Here is an 18,928-nt window from a genome sequence, read left to right as displayed (position 1 = left end):
CAAAAAGAAAAAGTCATGACAAGGCTTTTAAAACTTTCAACTTCATCTCCTGAGTGTATAATTCAATCTTGTTATTGTACTGATTAGTATTTTTCTGATTCTAGAGTTGCACACTTTTCCTTGTGCTGTGCTAGCTATTTATCATCTTCTTATGCCTACTTTTTAATTGGGTTGTCTCTTAATGAGCTGTTAGAGATCTTTATATATTTTGATCATAGGTTACATGCATTGTAAATATGGTCTGTTTAAGGACTACTTTTCATTTTAATGATGTCATTTAAAGTTCTAAATTTTGATGGAATGTCATTTATCAATTTTTTTCTTTTACACATCATGTCTTTTGTATCCTAGGTAGTTCTTGCCTACCCTGAATTCATAAATATTTTCCCTTATATTTCTTCATAAAGTTTTATACTTTTAGGCTTTCATATTTAGGTTCATAGATCCCTTCAAGTTATTTTCATGTATGGAAATAAAGGGTGGAGGTTAATTTTTTATGTACGGATACCAGGTGTTCTAGTGCCATGTGCTGAAAACAGTATCTTTTCCTTGGCTCTCGAATTGAGTTTATATTCTATAAAATGCTAATGTTAAATAATCTTTCAAAACTCAGTGGACCACATATGTGTGGTTCTATTTCTAGATTCTCTGTTTTATTCTAATGATCTATATGTCTTTCCTTACACCAACACTGCCTTGATTACTGTAGCTTTAGAAGAAGTCTTAAAATTAGGTACTAAACATCTTCCAACACTGTTTTTTGTCTTTTTTTAAAAAACTTTTCTAGGTCCTTTGTACTCCTACATAACTTTTAAATTTCACTATCCAATTCTTCATTTATAGCAAGTATACACAGACCTGAAGTTTTATATATACCTTGTGTTTTCTAATCTTGCTAAATTCAAATACAAGTTCTAGGGGCTCCTAGAGATTTCTTAGTATTTTCTCTGTAGATGATCATTTCATCTACATCTAAAGATTTTGCGTCTACCTTCCCAATCCTATCCTAACTGTGTCATTTTATTTCCAGACTATTTTGGTGAAGCCTAGGTTTCAAAGTTTAATGGACAGATAAAGAGTAAGCATATCTGCCCTTGTTCCCCACCTTAAGGAGAAAGCATTGTATCTTCTCCATTCATATAAGGCGTTCTTGCTGGAAGTATGAAGTACATGTCTTTAATCTGTTGAGAAGGTTCTGTTCCACTTCTAGTCTCCTGATAGCTTTTACCATGAACAGCTGTAGAAGTTTGTCCAATACTTTTTCTCCAACTAGTGTCAGGATCATATGGCTTTTTCCTTTCCTCTGTTAAAATGATGACTTTTGGAGGTGGATCTTCCAATGCTGAACCAACACTGACATCCCTATAACAAAACCACTTTCTACATCCTGCCAGATCTGACTTCTAAGAGATTGTTTTGTTCAACAAATTTCTATCTATGTTCATACTTTTTTCTTCTATTATCTTTATCCAGTTTTAGGATTAGCACAATGCTGATTTCCTAAACTGAGGGGCGAAGTGTTCCTTCTTTTTTCTGCTTTAATTGTTTGATATAATTTATGAGTTAAAATGTATATGAGCCTGCTGTTGTCATATAGGTAGGTTTTCAAGCTAGGAATATATTTTCTTTAATAGGTGCTATTCAAATTTGATATTTCCTCCAGAGTTAGTTTCATTAATTTGTCTTCCAAGTTACTTCTTAGAAGTTGTCAAATTTATTTTAAAACATATTTTTGTAATATGCTTTCTATATCCTTTTAAATTCTGTAAAATCTGTGGTAATGTCTCCTAGATCTTGATATTGTAATTTAAAAAAATGTACAATTGATATTGTATAATAGGAAGAAAAGGTCTATAGGAGCAGGAGAAGTGGGAGGGGTAGGGGAAAGGAAAAAAGGGAAAAGAAAAATTTTAGAAAAGGAAAAAAATGGAAACAAAGTCTTTGCAAATAGGGAAGGGTGGAGTGAAGGGAGGGCAGGGGAAGTGGAAAAAAATAAGAACCAAGATACTCATGTAATGGTACAAGATCCCAATGATGAATGTAACTGTATTTTACACCTAAAATGTACCAATAATCTTAATGGGGAGATAAAAAGAAATAGAAAACAGTAAATGTATGGAGAGTCATCTTAATTACTATTCAACTTTGTGAGAATATTTACAATTTTAAAAATAACTAGTTTTTACTTACCAAATTTATTTCTGAGATTATCAGGGTTTTTGTTCATTTGTTTATGTATAGAATTTATATCTAGTGTTGGACCAGTATAGAATTAATATTTTCTTCTAGAAAACTAAGTTTGAAAACCTTTTTCTTGGAGAAAGGTTTTTCCAGCTGCCAATAAGATTTCAAAATGTTAAAAGTCATTTTTCTTCCACATGATCATTTCTACTTTCTGGTATTTATTTTGAAGAGATAATCATCAGAAATTCCAGGACTAAGAACTATGTAAAAAGATATTTTTGCACCATTTTTTTATAATAGGTAATCTAAAAGTAAGTATGTATTAGTTGAATCAACTCATTATATTGTAGATCATCACTTCCATGAATTACTATGTAGCCCTAAAATGGGATAAAAATAATGATAATGAGGTTAATACTGATAGCTGGCATTTATTGGGTACTTACCGTGTGATGGCTACTGTTCCTGGATGCTTTACATACAGCTACTGGTTTCATTACTGGGACCCTGTGGCCTAGGTTTCAGTATATAAATGAGAGAAGAAATCTCTCCATGATCACAAGATCTGCTAGCACAGAGCAGAGCATTTGAATGTGAACACAGACAGTCAGGCATCGGATATCAGCAGCCCAGGCTGCAACAGAGTTCCAGGGGGGTACCTTTAAGAGTACCAACAAAAGGCAGAAAATGCAATGATTTCTTTTCCTGCAGCCCCTTTGGTGGCTGGAACCAGCAGTATGGAAGGCAAACCAGAGGGACCTACTTGAATTTGATCCAAGTCCCTGAGAATCCAGAGTAACTTGCCTTGCTTTGCTCTTTCTCAGCCTTCACCCGGTTCCATAAACAGTCAGTATATGTTTGATGTGGTAGGAGATGGTGACCTTCAAGGATGTGGCTATGGTCTTCAGTGAGGAGGAGCTGGGGCTGCTGGACTCTGCGCAGAGGAAGCTGTACCGAGACGTGATGCTGGAGAACCTCAGGAACCTGCTCTCCGTGGGTGAGGCTGGCTCCCTGTGTGACCCCATGGCTGCCTCCTGGGTGTCTCTCTGGGCTCAGGTGTTTGAAGTTCTGGGACTCTTGAAGTCATTCTCTAAGCTTGGGTGCCTGAAGGGCCCAAGGTCTCTGTGTAGCACAGACAGGAGGCCTCTGATTGTTCTCTCCAGGCCAGAGTCTGTCTTTTGAGCTATAAATGGGCAAATTAGGGCCCTGCTCCATTGGTTTGTCATGAAATCAGCTTAGTTAGTTGCTCCAGTTTTGTTTTGGTGTTTATTTGATTTATGGGAAGTATTACTATTTTTTCTTTAACAATATATTTGTAAATAATTTCAAATTTGCAGAGAATTTATAAAAATAAAAGAGCAAGAGTAAAAAAAAGACTAAGAATTTGGCATCTGTCTATGAAAATATTATGTTTGGAACAGTTTAAGCTCTACATAATAAGCCACAGCAATACAGTTGAAAAACTTAGAAGGGTATATGACATCAAGATGGTAGAACAGGATGTTCCAGGTTTCACCCTTCCCACCTCCAAGAATACTATCCAGAACACTTTCATAAAAATCCCAGAATTTCCAAATGAGACATAATTTCCTGGACCACATAACCCAAACTCAAACCCAAACGTTAGAAGAATAATAAGAAGGTCTCATTTTGACAGCACTGCTCCTCCTACTAGATGATGCAATGTCACTGAGGGAAGATTTTCTTGGGTCCACAGTTACAACAATGGGAAAGAGAACTGGAGGTGAACACCTAGCTGATCCGGCATTTGGTGACAGTTCTTAGGAGGCCCACTCCTATCTTGCCTCATGGGGAATGTGAAGGTAGAGACATAACTAAACTGTCTGCCGTGCAGTAGAAAAAAAACAGAAGATAGGGCTTATAGCAACCAGCATGCAGATCTGGACAGTGTCTCTGTTTTTCTTCTAGCAGTGATGATCAGAGACACCAGCCAATAGCATAGCATACCCATGAAGCAGAGCTGACTGGTGCCAGAAGCACAATGGAAAGTCCTACATGTTTTGAGACAAAATAAACCTAACAGACATTTACAAAACATTCTATCCATGCAGGAAAACACACATTCTGTAGGTTGGCTTCATTGCTGAATTTTACCAAACATTTCAAGAACTAATACTAATTATTCTCAAACTCTTAAAACAAAAAAGTAGAGGGAACTCTTCCAATTTCATTTTGTGAAACCAGCACTACACCAATACCAAAGCCAGACAAGGGCATTGCAAGAAAAGAAAGTTGTAGTCCAATATGTCTGTTAATCAGTGATGCAAAAATTCTCAGCAAAAATCCTCAACAAATTAAATTCACCAGCACCCTGAAAGGATCATTCACTATGAACAACTGGGATTTACCCTTGGAATGAAAGATTGGTTAGATATTAATAAATCAAGAGGTAGGACATAAGAACATAACAGAATGAAGGACAAAACCCTTATGTTTATCTCAATAAAGCAGAATAATATTTGACAAAATTCAATATCCATTCATGATAATAGCTCTTAACAAATCAGGTATAGAACATGATAAAAGCCATATATGACAAGCTCACACTAACATCATGAAATGAAAAATAATTCCATATGTAGAATCATGTTCTTGGTATAGATTCACAGAATTTGAGTAGTTCAAATACTGTGACTATTTTAGACTATCAATTCTCATTATAGACTTGTTTTCAAAAAGTTTTCATTAATTGAGCACTTTATTTGATATGCATTTCTAGATTCAGATGTTTTTATTGTTTTCTTTGTTCCAATCCTATCAGATATATACATTTTATTACTTTAAAGTCCCCTTGACTAACAGTGAAGCTTAATATCTTTGTGGTTGCATTTTGTCTTGGTGTATTATCTTTTCTAGTCTCTTTCCTTTGTATTTGTAGTATTTGAAGATTTTTATTTGTTTGTCTATTTGCTTAGGTACTGTGAACATTAGCCTGTGCACCTTTTTCTAACTCAGTAGATTTTTTCAAATGACATAAAGAGACTTTTTTGTGGTTAATAATTTGCAGGAAATTTTGTGATGTGATCAAATAGAAACCAAATACACAGTACTTCAAAAACAGATTGTACATGTTACTCGTTAACTAATGGTGTTCAAGAATGACATAAAAACCTGATCCCTCAGGTATAGTGCTTTCCTTTGTGAATGTTATTTCTTTTCTTTTTTAAATGCAACAGTTAAAACTTACAGGTTTTTTTTTTCTTGTTTTTTCTTTGATTGACTCCCTAACTCTGCCTACACAGACACACCCTCAGGATATAGGTAAGAAATTTACTTGCATATCAGTAAGGAATGACTAAATTAGTATAACTTTTTTCAATTTAATTCTTCCTCGTTTCTCTCTCTCCTTATGTTTATATATTCTGATCAGTTATCTCAGCAGTCCTGTAGAATTTGTGTTTTGCTAATCACATTACTCAGTCCATAGGCAGACAGTTTTCACACTCAGAAAGTAGTCAGCACTGATGGCAGGATAAAAAGTGTTGTGAGACGTGTAGTGGACTTCACAATATTGGTATTTATTGAAAATGTGTATTTTTATAGCAACAATGGAATAAAAAATATGAGTTGAATTTTTCTAGGAATGTGGTTGCCCAGTGTATCTCCCAACTAGATAGTAAATACTTTTAGGGTACACAAGACCCCATGTCCTCATTCAACTGGGCATTTTCTGCATACCCCTTAGTACTATTCAAGGCAGTATGGACCTTGAGGAAGGAGTGAATTTTATATTTCTTACATTCAAAGGGAAACATTTTAACTTTATTTGTTCAGAAAAAGGTTTTTTAAATAATCCCTCTGACCTGGGAGTTGCATTTTTCTGTAAAAGTTCCTGTGCAATGCAGTGGCCCTGAAAGTGCAGATCGTGTTTTACTCAGTTTAACAATCCCAAAGTGCCTGCTAGTGAGGTGTCATAGGGCTTGGTGAGAATGATCATTTTTTATTTCTCTCTCTCCTTGTTTAAAAAATCCTGTAGATTTTTGTTAGTTTAATATCTTTTATGCCTGTTTTCCTTTTCATTTCTATTACTTCTACCAAAATTAAGTTCTTGCTGACTTCTCAATAAAAAATTGCACAAGTCTTCTAATGTTTACTTTTTCAAAACATCCATTCCTCCATCCATCTATTTGACAAATACTTCTTATCACTTTCTATTTGACAGGCACCATAGGAGATGCTGGCATGTGATATATATCATTACCTGATTATGTAGAAATGTGCAATGGCTCCCAGTGGCTTCTGATTGAATCCTAAATGCCTTGGTTTTATGTGAAAGACTCCCATAACCTGAACCAAGCCCTTTCTATTCTAAAGAAGTCCTATTATTCACCTTTATGTTACTTTTTCATCAAAATAAATTGATACATATATCTCAAGTTTCATATCTCTGTACTTCTGTTCATAACATTCACAGGATTCTCTTCATACAGAAAGGGCTCCTTGCTACCCTGCTAATTGAATCTTTTACATTTCTCCTCCTCCTCCTCCTCTTCTTCCTCTTCCTTCTCTTTCTCCTTCTCCTTCTTCTTTTCCTTGTTCTTTTGTGGTACTGGGGATTTAACAGGGCCTTCATATTATGCTACATTTCCAGCTCTTTTATTTACTTAAAATTTTTAAAATTTTGAGACAAGGTCTCACAAAGTCACTGAGTTGCCCAGTTTGACCTTGAACTTGTGATCCTTCTGCTCCAGGCCCCCAGAGTGCTTGGATTACAGGTGTGCACCAGCACATTCAATTCTTTTACATTTCTCAGATTCAACCCATATACTGCTCCTCCAGTAATCTTGTTCTGATTCCTCATCCAGGGATCATAAAGCACTCCTGTCAAATACTGAAGCATTTCCCAAACTGTTTTATAGTCATGTGTACAAGTTACTTCTGCTATGAGTGCCTAGGATGCAGAGGTCCAAGGGAGAGGTCTTTCTTGATTACTGTTCATTGCCTCATGGTGTTCAGCATACTTTGCAAGACATAAGGACTCTGTAACTGCATCTATGTGAACAGACATAAGTGTCCTCTGGTTACTATATGCTCATTGGCAAAGAAATCTGTGATTTTAGGAGAGTCTCTGTATGACTAACACTTATAAACTGCACTGACCTGCAGCCTGCCATGGCATCTCCTATTAGGCCTGACCTGGAATTACATCACCTATCAGTAGTCTTCATATTACTAGAGCTCCAATCATAAATGGCAGTAATGGGGCATGGAGATAGTGTTTCTGTTTGGCATTTACATCAGAAGACCTTCAATGGCAAATCACAGTGTCATATTTGGTTCATATGACTTCTATTTTCCTTATTAGGTATATTAAATTACTTAATACTGTTTCATTTAATACTTTGTTTAAATGTCATATGTAGCTATTTATTGAGAAAATGTTAAAATAGCAGGATACATAATAATCTAAATATCCTTGCTTTTCAGGTAACTTCAATGTTAACCAGAAATTTATAGAAGAAAATATTGTACCCATATGAGTTGTGCCAGACTCCTTGTTTTGCACATGTGGTTTTTAATATTTTTACAAAACAAACATCATAAATTTCTTTAAAATCAACAAGTATGCCTACACAACTTTCTTTTCCTTCTCTGTTTTACTCTTTAAAAAATTTTTTATTAGTGCTTATTAATTTTCCAAAATATTGGTTTTCAATGCATGTATTTTGGTGATATCCATCCCCCCAGTACACTTCCTTATATCCTCCTTTATTCCGTTCCTCTTGTTTAGTAATAGTTTTCTCATCTACATTAATGTCATTTTAGATTCTTCATATTAGACATAACATAAAATACTTGTCTTTCTGAGGATGGCTTATGTTGCTTAACATGATGATCTCCAGATCTATTCATTTTTCTATAAAGGACAAAATTTTGTTCTTCTTTGTGGTTAAATAACACTCCAACGTGTACATTTTCTTTATTCATCTGTTGATAGGTACTGTCTTAATTCTCATTGCTGGGACAAAATACCCTTAAGTTGAAGGCTGAAAGGTCTATTTTAGCTCACAGTTTGTAGAGCTTTCTGTGCATAGATGTTTGGCATCAAGGCAGAGTGGCATGGCAGAGGGGCATTGCAGAGGAGAAACAGTTCATGGCAGGGTAGGCAGGAGGCAGTAGCAGCAGCAGCATCAAACCTCCCTTTGCATTTTATCCCATCCAGGATACAAGCTTGATTGTTGGTGCCACTGACACCCAGTGTGGGCTTTCCCATTATCCACACCCAGAACAGTTGTAAACTAATCAATCGACTAATTTAGTACCACATATCTTTAATCCATATTCACACACTCTAGATGGAACCACCTCTGAAAAGCCCCACCTATGAAAACATGAGGTTTTGGGGGGGACATCTAGATAAAAGCCATAATAGGCACTTAGGCTGGTTCCATATCTTGGGTATGTTAGTTGTGTCAAAATAAACTTGAGTATGCAGGTGTCCATATAGTAAGCTGACTTTATTTGGATATATACCAAGAAGTGGTATAGCTGGGTTTATTTTTTGATTTTTGAAGAACTTCCATACTGATTTCCATAGTGGCTGTACTAGTTTACATTTCCACCAGTAGTGGACAAGTGTTTCTTTTCCCCAGCATCCTTGTCAGCATTTATTTTTTGGTATTCTTGATTATAACCATTTTAACTGGGGTGAGGTGATATCTCAGTATAGTTTTTTTTTGTACCGGGGATTGAACTCAGGTCCTTGTGCTTGCGCAGCAGGCGGAGAAACTACTGAGCTAAATCCTCAATGTAGTTTTGATTTGCATTTTCCTAATGACTAAAGGTAGTGAACTGTTTTTCATATAATTATTGGTCATTTGTACTTCTTTTGAGAAGCATCTATGCAATTAATTTGCCCATTTATTGATGGAGATATGTGATTCTTTGGTGATTAGATTTTTGTGTTCTTATATATTCTAGAAATTAATCTGCTGTTGAAAAAGTAATTAGCAAAGATTTTCTCTCATTCTGTAGGCTGTCTTTTACTGTTAGTTGTTTCCCTTGCTGTGTAGAAACTTTTAAATTTGATGCACTTACATTTATTTATTCTTCCTATTATTTTCTGTGCTGTTGGAGTCCTATGGAAGAACTCTTTGCCCATGCCTATGGCTCAAGTGTGTCCCCTGTTTTTGTCTAGCAGTTTCAATAGTTTTGATCTATTTTGAATTGATTTTTGTACACAGTGAGAGATGGGATCTAGTATCAATTTGTGAATATCTAATTTACTCAGCACCATTTGTTAAAGAAGCAGTCTTTTTCTCCAATGTGTATTTTTGACTCATTTTCTAGACTCCTTTTGATGATATTTATTGTAATCTTATCTGATAGATTTGAGAAATGTTAATGCTTCTCAAAGACCATTATGTAGAAACTATATTAAAAAACTAAATACAACAATTATAAAATCTGGATGAGGCAATTGAATTATCAAGAAGATGAAAAATTTGTATCCTTCATTCTTAATTAATTTCCTGAGGCTATACATCAAGTGGCTGCTCCTGTGAATTTTTATTAGACATCAATGAGAATTCTGCCAGAAATCACTATGTGCCCTGTATGAACTGTTGTAGGACTATCATTGCATTTTCTCGGTATGTCCAGGAAGCAACCTTTGATGATATGGAAATTCTGATCAAAGATGTGATGAAATACAAAGATAAGTGCTTGGCCAACAAGACACTTCTAGAGTGTTCAAAACCAGCTGTAAGTAAATTGTTCACAATTCTTATATATGCAAGATTATTTGTCAACATTGAGAATTTCTAACTTGGAATTATGAAAAGAAAGATGCCCTATGCACATCATTTTAGTTTTGAATAATTTTAGTATTTAGGACAAGTTACTTTTCTCTGAAGAAGTGCAATTCTGTACTATGTTGTGCTGGAGGACTTGGGTGTGTACTTGTATGAATATGTTTTATGTACACAGTATGTCATGTATATAGGCAGAAAAGCAATTAACCCATTTATGTGAACAATTGAAAATTTTTGCATGAAATTCATATAAGTTACCCATAAAAATTCAAGGAACAAAGATTTGAAGAGAAAAAAATGTATTATGTTCCAGTGTTATGGGCATTCCAAAAATGGATCACTAGGTATTGAACAGTTAATAGCCTGAAAATGCAGATGGAAGTAGAGAGGCACTACTCTTACCTGCTTCCTTCAATATGTGCCCCACTGTGGCACCTCTCTTCTGGGTCTCCCCTATCTCTATGTCTAGAAGCTACTAAAGAACATTAGCAAACCCTTTTCCAATACATTAGCACACTGACCTTGTTACTTTGAGAAATGAGGAAAAAAGTCATAATGGATGGGAAATGGGAGCAACACTGAGAATAGGTTAAGGGGTCCTGGGTAGGATAAAGTTTCCCAAAGTATGAGATGGTTGTTGAGGGTGTGGGTGAAGAAGTTTTTTTTTGGTAATGGTTGGGAAATTGCCATCTCTTTCTCAAAAGATGACCCTGATCATTTATTGTGTCCCTTGTGTCTTCTCAAAAGGCAGAATAGCTTTACCATGACTAAAAATTGTCCTTTTCCTCTCTGTTGTTCAGAATAATGTTTTACAGGACATGATATGTTCAGTGGAGGGGCTGCCTCAAAAGCATAATTTTTCACACTGCTGTAGTAAAGTTGACTTTGAAAGAAGACATTGTTTCTTATATAACAAGAAAGCTGATGTAGGATTTCTGCCTCCTTTCCCTATTCTAGATCCTTAAGAGAAATGTGAGGCTTATAAAAATACCAGAGAATCTTTTCTAAATCAGTGTTTAATTTTAATAGAAAAATGATTTAATTGAAGCATTATTCTTTCACAGGAACATGGCTGACTGATTCATTAATTCATCCAAAATATATGTCATTTTCTGTGCTCAGAGTTGAGGATATAAATATGAATGAGAGAGATTGTATTAGTTAGCTTCTCCATCACTGGAACCAAATACCTGATGAAATTTAAAGGAGAAATGGTTACATAGTTTCAGAGGTTTCAGTCCATGGTCAACTGGTTGAAACTGAAACATGATAGAGGAAGAAGTGGTGGACAAAAGCTGCTTACTTCATGGCAGCCAGGAAATGGAGATCTAGGGAGAGAACCAGAGAGACAGCAAGGGGTGGGGACAAAGTAAACCCTTCAAAGGTGTACCCTTGGTGTTCTGCTTCCTTTAGCTAGACCCCACCTTCAACAGCCCATTCAGCTATGAACTCATTAGTGGGTTAATCAATCTCTGTAATCTAATCACCTTCCAAAAGCCACACCTCTCTGAACATAAGAGGAGGAACATTTTTGACTCAAATTCCCTGCTTTCAAGACCTTCACATTAGTGATATACATCTTCTAATGCAGTAAGGCCTAGGACAGAGGTGGATTTGCAGTGTTAAATTGCTAGTAAACACAAGAAAAAATAATTTCTTCTCCCCAAAGGGAAATTGCAAGTTTTTTCTTTTCTTTCTTTTTGGTACCAGGGATCAAACTCGGGTCCTTACGCTTGTGAGGCAGGCGGCGGAACTGTTGAGCTAAATCCCCAGCCCTGCAAGGTTTTTCTTAAACCTCAAGCAGATAGTAAATTACTGGATGTTTAGCCAAAAGTCTGTTTTTGATTCACTAATTTCAGAAGCAGAGACTTTTTCTGGAAAGCTGGTGTACTTTGAAACCTGTTGCAGGTTTATTTAAACAAAAGTAAATAGGATCCTTGAATCTGAATGGGTTGTGTATAGACCACTGTTCTTTGAACATGGAAGGGAGATCTGCTGTTCACTGGCCAACAAGGGATGAGGAGAATAGTCATAGATCAGTGTTCAGGATTAGAACTGTAATCACTAGCCTTAATTTGGAGGTAGCAACTCAATGATGAAGACCTCAGCAAGATTCTTCCTGGGACTGGATAATGCTGCCTTGTATCGCACTTTTCTATTATGGGACATCTTATTTCCTTTTATCTTCATTTTTACAACTTGCTTTTCTTGTCCTCTCCTTTCCCTTCCCTTTTCCATCTCTTCCTTTCTCTTCTCTACCATTTCTTCTTGTTTGTTCCCTTTATTGTCTCCTTTTTTAAAACTTTGAATTTTTAAAAGATGTATGTATGAAGTTGCCAGAAGAAACCCCTTTGTCTTTGCCCCTACACTACTAATTGTTGCTGCTCGCTTTGAGGAGGTGGTAAAAACCTGTTGTGCAGAACATCAGAAAGCCAACTGCTTTCAAGCAATGGTGGGTATTAAATTTGCTCCATTAAAGAGAAAACAAATCACTCAACATTAGGCTTCCAGGTCCTCACTCAGTATGAAATCTGAGGGCATTTACCAGATATGATACTATCTTGCTACATTCACTGATTCTCAACCCCTTGGCTACCAGCTGCTAAACTCAGTACTCTGTTTACCCAAGACCCTGGTAAGACAGTCACTAATTTTCAAGGGCTCTCTTCAGGCTTTTTATACTTTGCAAATTGGAAGAGATCCTTCTTGAGTGAAAATCCAGGTGGAAGATTTTCCAGTCTTAACAATAATCAGTGCCTATGGGATGGAGCCATCCCCACAGAGACAGCAAGCTCACAGCCCACTGCCCCAGGAGGCCAGCACTGCACCACTTTCCACCCTGTGCAACTCAGAAATCAGGATCCTGGCCTCACAGTTTAAATGTGCCACAAATGCAGTGTTCAATTTCTAAATATACAAAAATAAAAATCCCATAGATTTTCTGTCTCTGAATAAAATTCTGTAAAGGTTTGATTGATATGTAGTTAAAATAAGAAAATAGTGAGATTGTGCTTCTGTTTCAACAGAATTTTCTCTTTCTCCTTCAGGCCACACCTGTTACACAGTATTTAAAAGCATTTTCTTCTTATCAAAAAAATGTCTGTGGGGCCCTTATGAAATTTGGACCCAAAGTCTTAAACTCTATGTGAGTTTTATAATATATATCTTATCTCTACTTCTCTTTTTTTGTCTGTGTTCCATTATTGTTAAATACTTAATGAACTTTTATTTGTATTTTTCCAGTTCTCTAGGAGGTATGAGGTATGTGTGTTTATGAAGATAGCTCAGAACCAGCTCATTAGGACAGGATGAAAGAAGACTGGGGAGAAAGGGGCTACTTCTGGGATATGTTTTGGTTAGTCTGTGATGGATGTTTTTATTGGCCTGCCATAGGCTCATATCAGGAAGTGGAGGCCTTCACATAGTATCTCTTGCTGTAATAATTATGGCAAAGAGCGTCTCTTTCCAGTCTTTTTTGCTTGGATACATGATGCTGGGGGAGGGGTGGAATATCAGCCTAGAATTTTCGAGTGACTGTCTAGATTGTACAGCCCACCATCAGTTATTTGATAGAATATCTGTGCAATGCTAAATGGCCCCAGGGGTGTAGGAGCTGGCAGCTTGTTTCAGCTCAGAGTGCCTTCTTGTTGCACCTGGTATTCACATCATTTCAGTGGCTCTCAACTCTCTTTCCAGAAACATTGCTGTGTTCAGTAAAAAATTCCCCAAGATTGAATTTAGGGAACTTACCTCTCTCCTACAAGAGGTTTCTTCTATGTATGATGGGTGCTGTGAAGGGGATGCTTTGCAGTGCATCCATGACCAGGTAAATATTCTCTAAAACCAAGCAACATACTGATTTTTAGCACTTACTTTTTTCTTTCTTAAGCATGTAATAATGGTACATATTGATAGGATACACAGCATTATGACTTGTATTTAGATATTCCCCCAAAGCCTCATGTGGTTATAGGTGGGGCTTTTTCAGAGGTCACTGAATCTAGAGTGTGGGATTGATTTGTGGTACAGTGGTAGGCTCGATGGCACTAAGATTAAGGGTGTGAGTGTTACCCACCCTAAGAAAGACTTTTCTTGTTGCTTTGCTACCTTCTGGCTGCCATAAACTGTTTCCTCTCTGCCAAGCCACCCTGCCTTGGAACCAGCCGATTATGGACTGAAACCTCTATGAAATGTAAGCCAAATCAAAGTTTTCCCCTTTAATGTTGGGTGTCAGGTTTTTTGTTTCAGCAACAAGAAAAGAGGATAAGACACACAGCATGATATTATACATATTATACACACATGGACATTACATATCTATCTATCTATGAATCTATCTATCTATAGAAAGATATATGATCAAATTGCAGTAATTAGCATTTCCATGCCCTAATCATTTCTTTATGTTTGGAGCCTCTTTTCTACTTCTTCATAAAATGTATAACAGTCTATTGTGAAGTATAATTACCCTACTATGCTGTAGAACATTAAAACCTATTCTTCCTATCTAACTGCATTTTGGTAACTATACCCAACCTCCTTCTATCCCCTGCCCTATCCTAGCCTCTAGTAATTACTGTTGTACTTTCTTATGCTTTTGAGATCAACATTTTAGCTTCCCTATGTGAAATAAAAAATTTAATACCTGTCTTTCTGTGCCTAGCTTGTTTTATTTAATATCATGGCTTCCAGTTTAATTCATTTTGCCACAAATGACAGGTCTTCATTTTTTTTTATTAAATTCTTTTATTGGTACATTGTAGGTATACAACACAATTACATCTCTCATTGGGAATTGTACCTTTACATAATACATCTTGGTTTTTATTATTTTCCCATTCCTAGCCCTCCCTTCATGCCCTCCACCCTTCCCTGTTTACAAAGACTTTATTTCCATTTTTTCCATCTTCATTTTTTTATGACCAAGTAATATCCTTTTTTGGTAAATACACCACATTTTTAATCTATTGAGATACCTTAGTTGATTCCATATTTTGGCTGCTGTAAATAGTGCTGCAATAAAAGTGAGAGTGCAAGTAACTGTTTGAAAAGCTAATTTCATTTATTTTGGACATGTATCCAAAGAGGCATGCCTAGATCATGTAGCAGATCTATTTTTAGTTCTTTGAGGAGCCTTGATACTGCTCTCCATATGGCTGTATTAATTTACATTCCCACCAGTGCTGCATAAGAGTTCTCTTTTGTACACATTTTTGCCAGCATTTGGTGTTTTTTGCTATTCAGAACATAACCATTCTTCTCTGAGTAAGATAATATTTCATTGAGATATTGACTTGCATTTTCCCTGTGGCTGGTGAGGTTGGTCATTTACATTTCATCTTTTGAGGAATGTCTACATAGATCGGTTGCCTGTTTTTTAAAATTAATTTTATAGTTAAATTTTAGGTATACAATATAATGACATTCATCGTTGGAAATTTGCACCTTTCATTAATCTCTCTTGGTTCTTTTTTTTCTCATTCCCCTGGCCTCCCTTCAACTCCTCCATCCTTCCCTATTTACAGACTTTTTTTCCATTTTTTCATTTTCTCATATTAATTCCATTCCCTTCTTTCTTTTCCTCTCCCCCTCCCCCTTCCCCTTTGCCTCTTTTCTTCCTATTTCACATTATATATTATACCTTATAGTCCTTATTTACACTTTCAGTTTCTCACACTAGAGAAACTATTCAGTATTTACACATGTATGTCCTATTTATTTCACTAAAGAGCATCGCCTCAATGTGCATGTTTGCCTCTTTTTAAATAGGATTATTTGGGTTTTGTAGTTGAATTCTTTTGAGTTCCTTATATGGTCTAGATATTAATCATTTGTCAGATGAGCAGTTTGCAAATGTTTTCTCCTGTTATATCAGTTGTCTCTTTGCTCTGTGGATTGTTTTTTTTGCTGTGCAGAAACTTCTTAATTTGATATACTTCCATTTGTCTATTTTTACTCTTTTTTTGTGTGTTTTTGGGATCTTTTCTGAAAAGTCATTTCTTATACAAATATTTTTCCACTGTGGTTTCTCCTAGTTGTTTCACAACTACTTTTTTAGAGGTATATCTTTGATGATCCATTTTGAGTTGATTTTTGTGTATAGTCAGAGGCTAGTTTCATTTGTCTACATAGGGTATCCAGTTGCCTAGCACATTTTACTGAAGACATGCACATTTTACTGTTTGCAGTGTAGGTTTTTGGTACTTTTGTGGAAAATTGGTTGGCTGTAAATGTATGGGTTTGGTCGCACAGAACACGCTGAATCAACCCGCTGCAGATAGGCAGACTTGCCCACGCCCTACCGAGGTCCCCAGTTGCACTGAATACACTGAAATCACCCTGCTGCAGATAGGCAGCCACCTGGTTCCACACTACAAAGATGCAGAGGACACCAGACCACCAGACCAAGGTACTGAGTCCCGCTGTTTCCAGCCCAGAGGTAGGGGCTTCTGAGCCGTGGTCCCACAGCTCCTGGCATAGAGGAAGGGGCTTCCAGGACACCATCCCTCCCACCACTCCCTGCCCAGAATGAGGGGCTTCTGAGCCACCATCCCACTGCTCCTGATCAAGAGAAAGGGGCTTCCCAGCCACCATCCCTCCTGCTGCTCCCAGCCCACAGGAAAGGGCTTTTGGGACACCATCACCACTGCTGCTCCTGGCCCCTGTCCCACTTCACCCAGTACAGAGAAGGTAATCCATGTAGGCGCTAACAGCCCCCCGCCCCAGTCGAAATGAGAAAACACATAAATAAGTCTCAAAACCAGACTTCCAGATCACCTACAGCAACCCCAAAGGGAAATGAGATGGAACCCTCTGATACTCAACCACCTGGACCCACTGAACTGGCAACAAAAGGGGATCTGGAAAAAATGAAATCAGAAATAATTTCTCAGATAAAAGGAGAAATTGTGCCCCTAGTGCAAGGCATGATTAATAAATCTAGAGAGGAGATCAGGAACATGATGGAATCCCAACATAGGAAACAAATGGAATCCATAAAACAGATGCAAATAGATTTCCAGGACATGAACTTTCCATTGAAAGTCAACACAGCAGAATGAGCCAATGTGAGGACAGAATTTCAGATATAGAATAAAAGATTGCAATTAGTGACCAGGAAAAGAAAAATGGCTTCAAAATTATAAGGGAACATGAGAAATCAATCCAGCAGCTGCTAGATGATGCAAAGAAGAATAACTTAAGACTGATTGGGCTCAATGAAGAAATAGGAGAGAGTGCAGATGACATAAAAAATCTCTTCACAGAAATAATGGCAGAAAACTTCCCAAGCAGGGGAAAAGAGCTTGACATAAAGATAAGTGAGGCATATAGGACTCCAAATAGCCGTGATCAAAAAAAATCTACACATAGGCATATAATTGTTAAGATTCCAGAAACATAACAGAAGAACAAAGTTCTCCAAGCAGTCAGAGAAAAGAAACAAATCGCATACAAAGGAAAGCCCATCAGAATCACAGCAGACTTCTCAACACAAACCATCAAGGCAAGAAGAGCTTGGAGTGACATATTCCAAGCCCTAAAAGAAAACAGCCTCCAACCCAGATTGATGTACCCTGCAAAACTAACTTTCAAAATTGATGGAGAAATAAGATACTTTCATGACAAAGAGCACCTTAGGAACTTCATGAATACCAAACCACCACTCCAAAGAATTTTACACAATATCCTAGGAACAGACATTGAGGATCATAACCCCAGGAAGCAAAGCAGAATGAACACATCAGGCATGACAAGAAACTAAATGTAAAGGGGGAGAACCCAACAAAAAGAGAAAGTCATGGCAATGACAAGTCAATACATTTCAGTTATAGCCATCAATATTAATGGTCTCAATTCACCATTCAAAAGAAATAGACTGGCAGAATGGGTCAAGAAGCAAAAACCAACAATATGCTGAATACAAGGAACACACTTAATTCAAAAGGAAACTCATAGACTGAAAATTAAAGGGTGGAAAACAATACTCCATGCAACAGGAACCTGAAAAAAAGCAGGAGTACCTATCCTCTTTGCAGATCAAGTAGATTTCAAACCAACACTGATTAAGAGAGATGAAGAAAGACACTACATCCTTGTAAAGGGAAGAATCCAAGAGGAAGAGATGACAATCTTAAGTATCTATGCACCAAACACTAGTGCACCCAACTATATAAAACAAACACTAACAGACATAAAAAGTCATATATGCAGTAATACTATTGTAGTGGGGGACCTCAACACCCCACTGTCACAAATAGATCAACCAGACAAAAAATAAGTAATAAAATATTAGAACTCAATCGAACTCTTGAACAAATGAACTTAACAGATGTTTACAGAGTCTTCCAACCCACAAAATCAGAATACACATTCTTCTCAGCTGCACATAGGTCATTCTCCAAAATAGACCACATACTCACACATAGGACATGTTTAAGTAAGTGCAAAGGAATTGAAGTTATCCCGTGTATATTATCAGACCATAGTGCGATGAAATTGGAGATCCATAGCAAAAGAAACTCAAAAAATTTCATAAGCACGTGGAAATTGAACAACACACTTCTGAATAACCAATGGGTGACAGAGGAAATGAAAGAAGAAATCAGACAGTTCCTTCAATTAAATGACAATGACAATCCAACATATTGGAATCTATGGGACACAATGAAAGCAGTCTTACGAGGGAAATTCATAGCAGTGAAAACGCATATTAAGAAAACAGAATGAGCCCAATTAAACAACCTGATGCTGCACCTCAAGCTTCTAGAAAAAGAAGAGCAGAACAACCCCAAAGCTCATACAAGGGAGTAAATTATCAAGATCAGAGGAGAAATCAATGCAATGGAGACTAAGAGAATGATACAAAAAATCAATGAAGCCAAGAGTTGGTTCTTTGAAAGAATCAACAAAATTGACAAAACTTTTGGCAACCTTGTCAGAAAAAGGAAAGAAAAGGCCCAAATCCATGC

The 18,928-nt window shown here is 36.7% G+C and overlaps 1 protein-coding gene across 1 annotated transcript in view; it reads left to right on the top strand.

Annotated features, from left to right (window-relative positions):
• The first annotated feature begins 5,284 nt into the window (after nucleotides 1–5,284).
• The window catches only part of Afm (afamin), a 33,307-nt gene continuing 19,663 nt past the window's right edge, over nucleotides 5,285–18,928 (top strand). Inside the window, 8 exon segments of the mRNA XM_087185294.1 lie at nucleotides 5,285–5,466; nucleotides 7,633–7,673; nucleotides 8,369–8,439; nucleotides 9,777–9,909; nucleotides 10,760–10,971; nucleotides 12,279–12,411; nucleotides 13,007–13,104; nucleotides 13,656–13,785. Of these exon segments, the coding sequence (XP_087041420.1) occupies nucleotides 5,373–5,466; nucleotides 7,633–7,673; nucleotides 8,369–8,439; nucleotides 9,777–9,909; nucleotides 10,760–10,971; nucleotides 12,279–12,411; nucleotides 13,007–13,104; nucleotides 13,656–13,785 (912 nt within the window). The 5' untranslated portion in view covers nucleotides 5,285–5,372.

The sequence above is a fragment of the Heterocephalus glaber genome, unplaced genomic scaffold, assembly GCF_053883595.1.
Source record: "Heterocephalus glaber isolate CG9 unplaced genomic scaffold, H.glaber_assembly_v1.0 deba00000281, whole genome shotgun sequence".
NCBI lineage: Eukaryota > Metazoa > Chordata > Mammalia > Rodentia > Bathyergidae > Heterocephalus > Heterocephalus glaber.
Note: the sequence above shows the minus strand (reverse complement) of the source record. Positions and strands in the feature narration are given on the sequence as shown.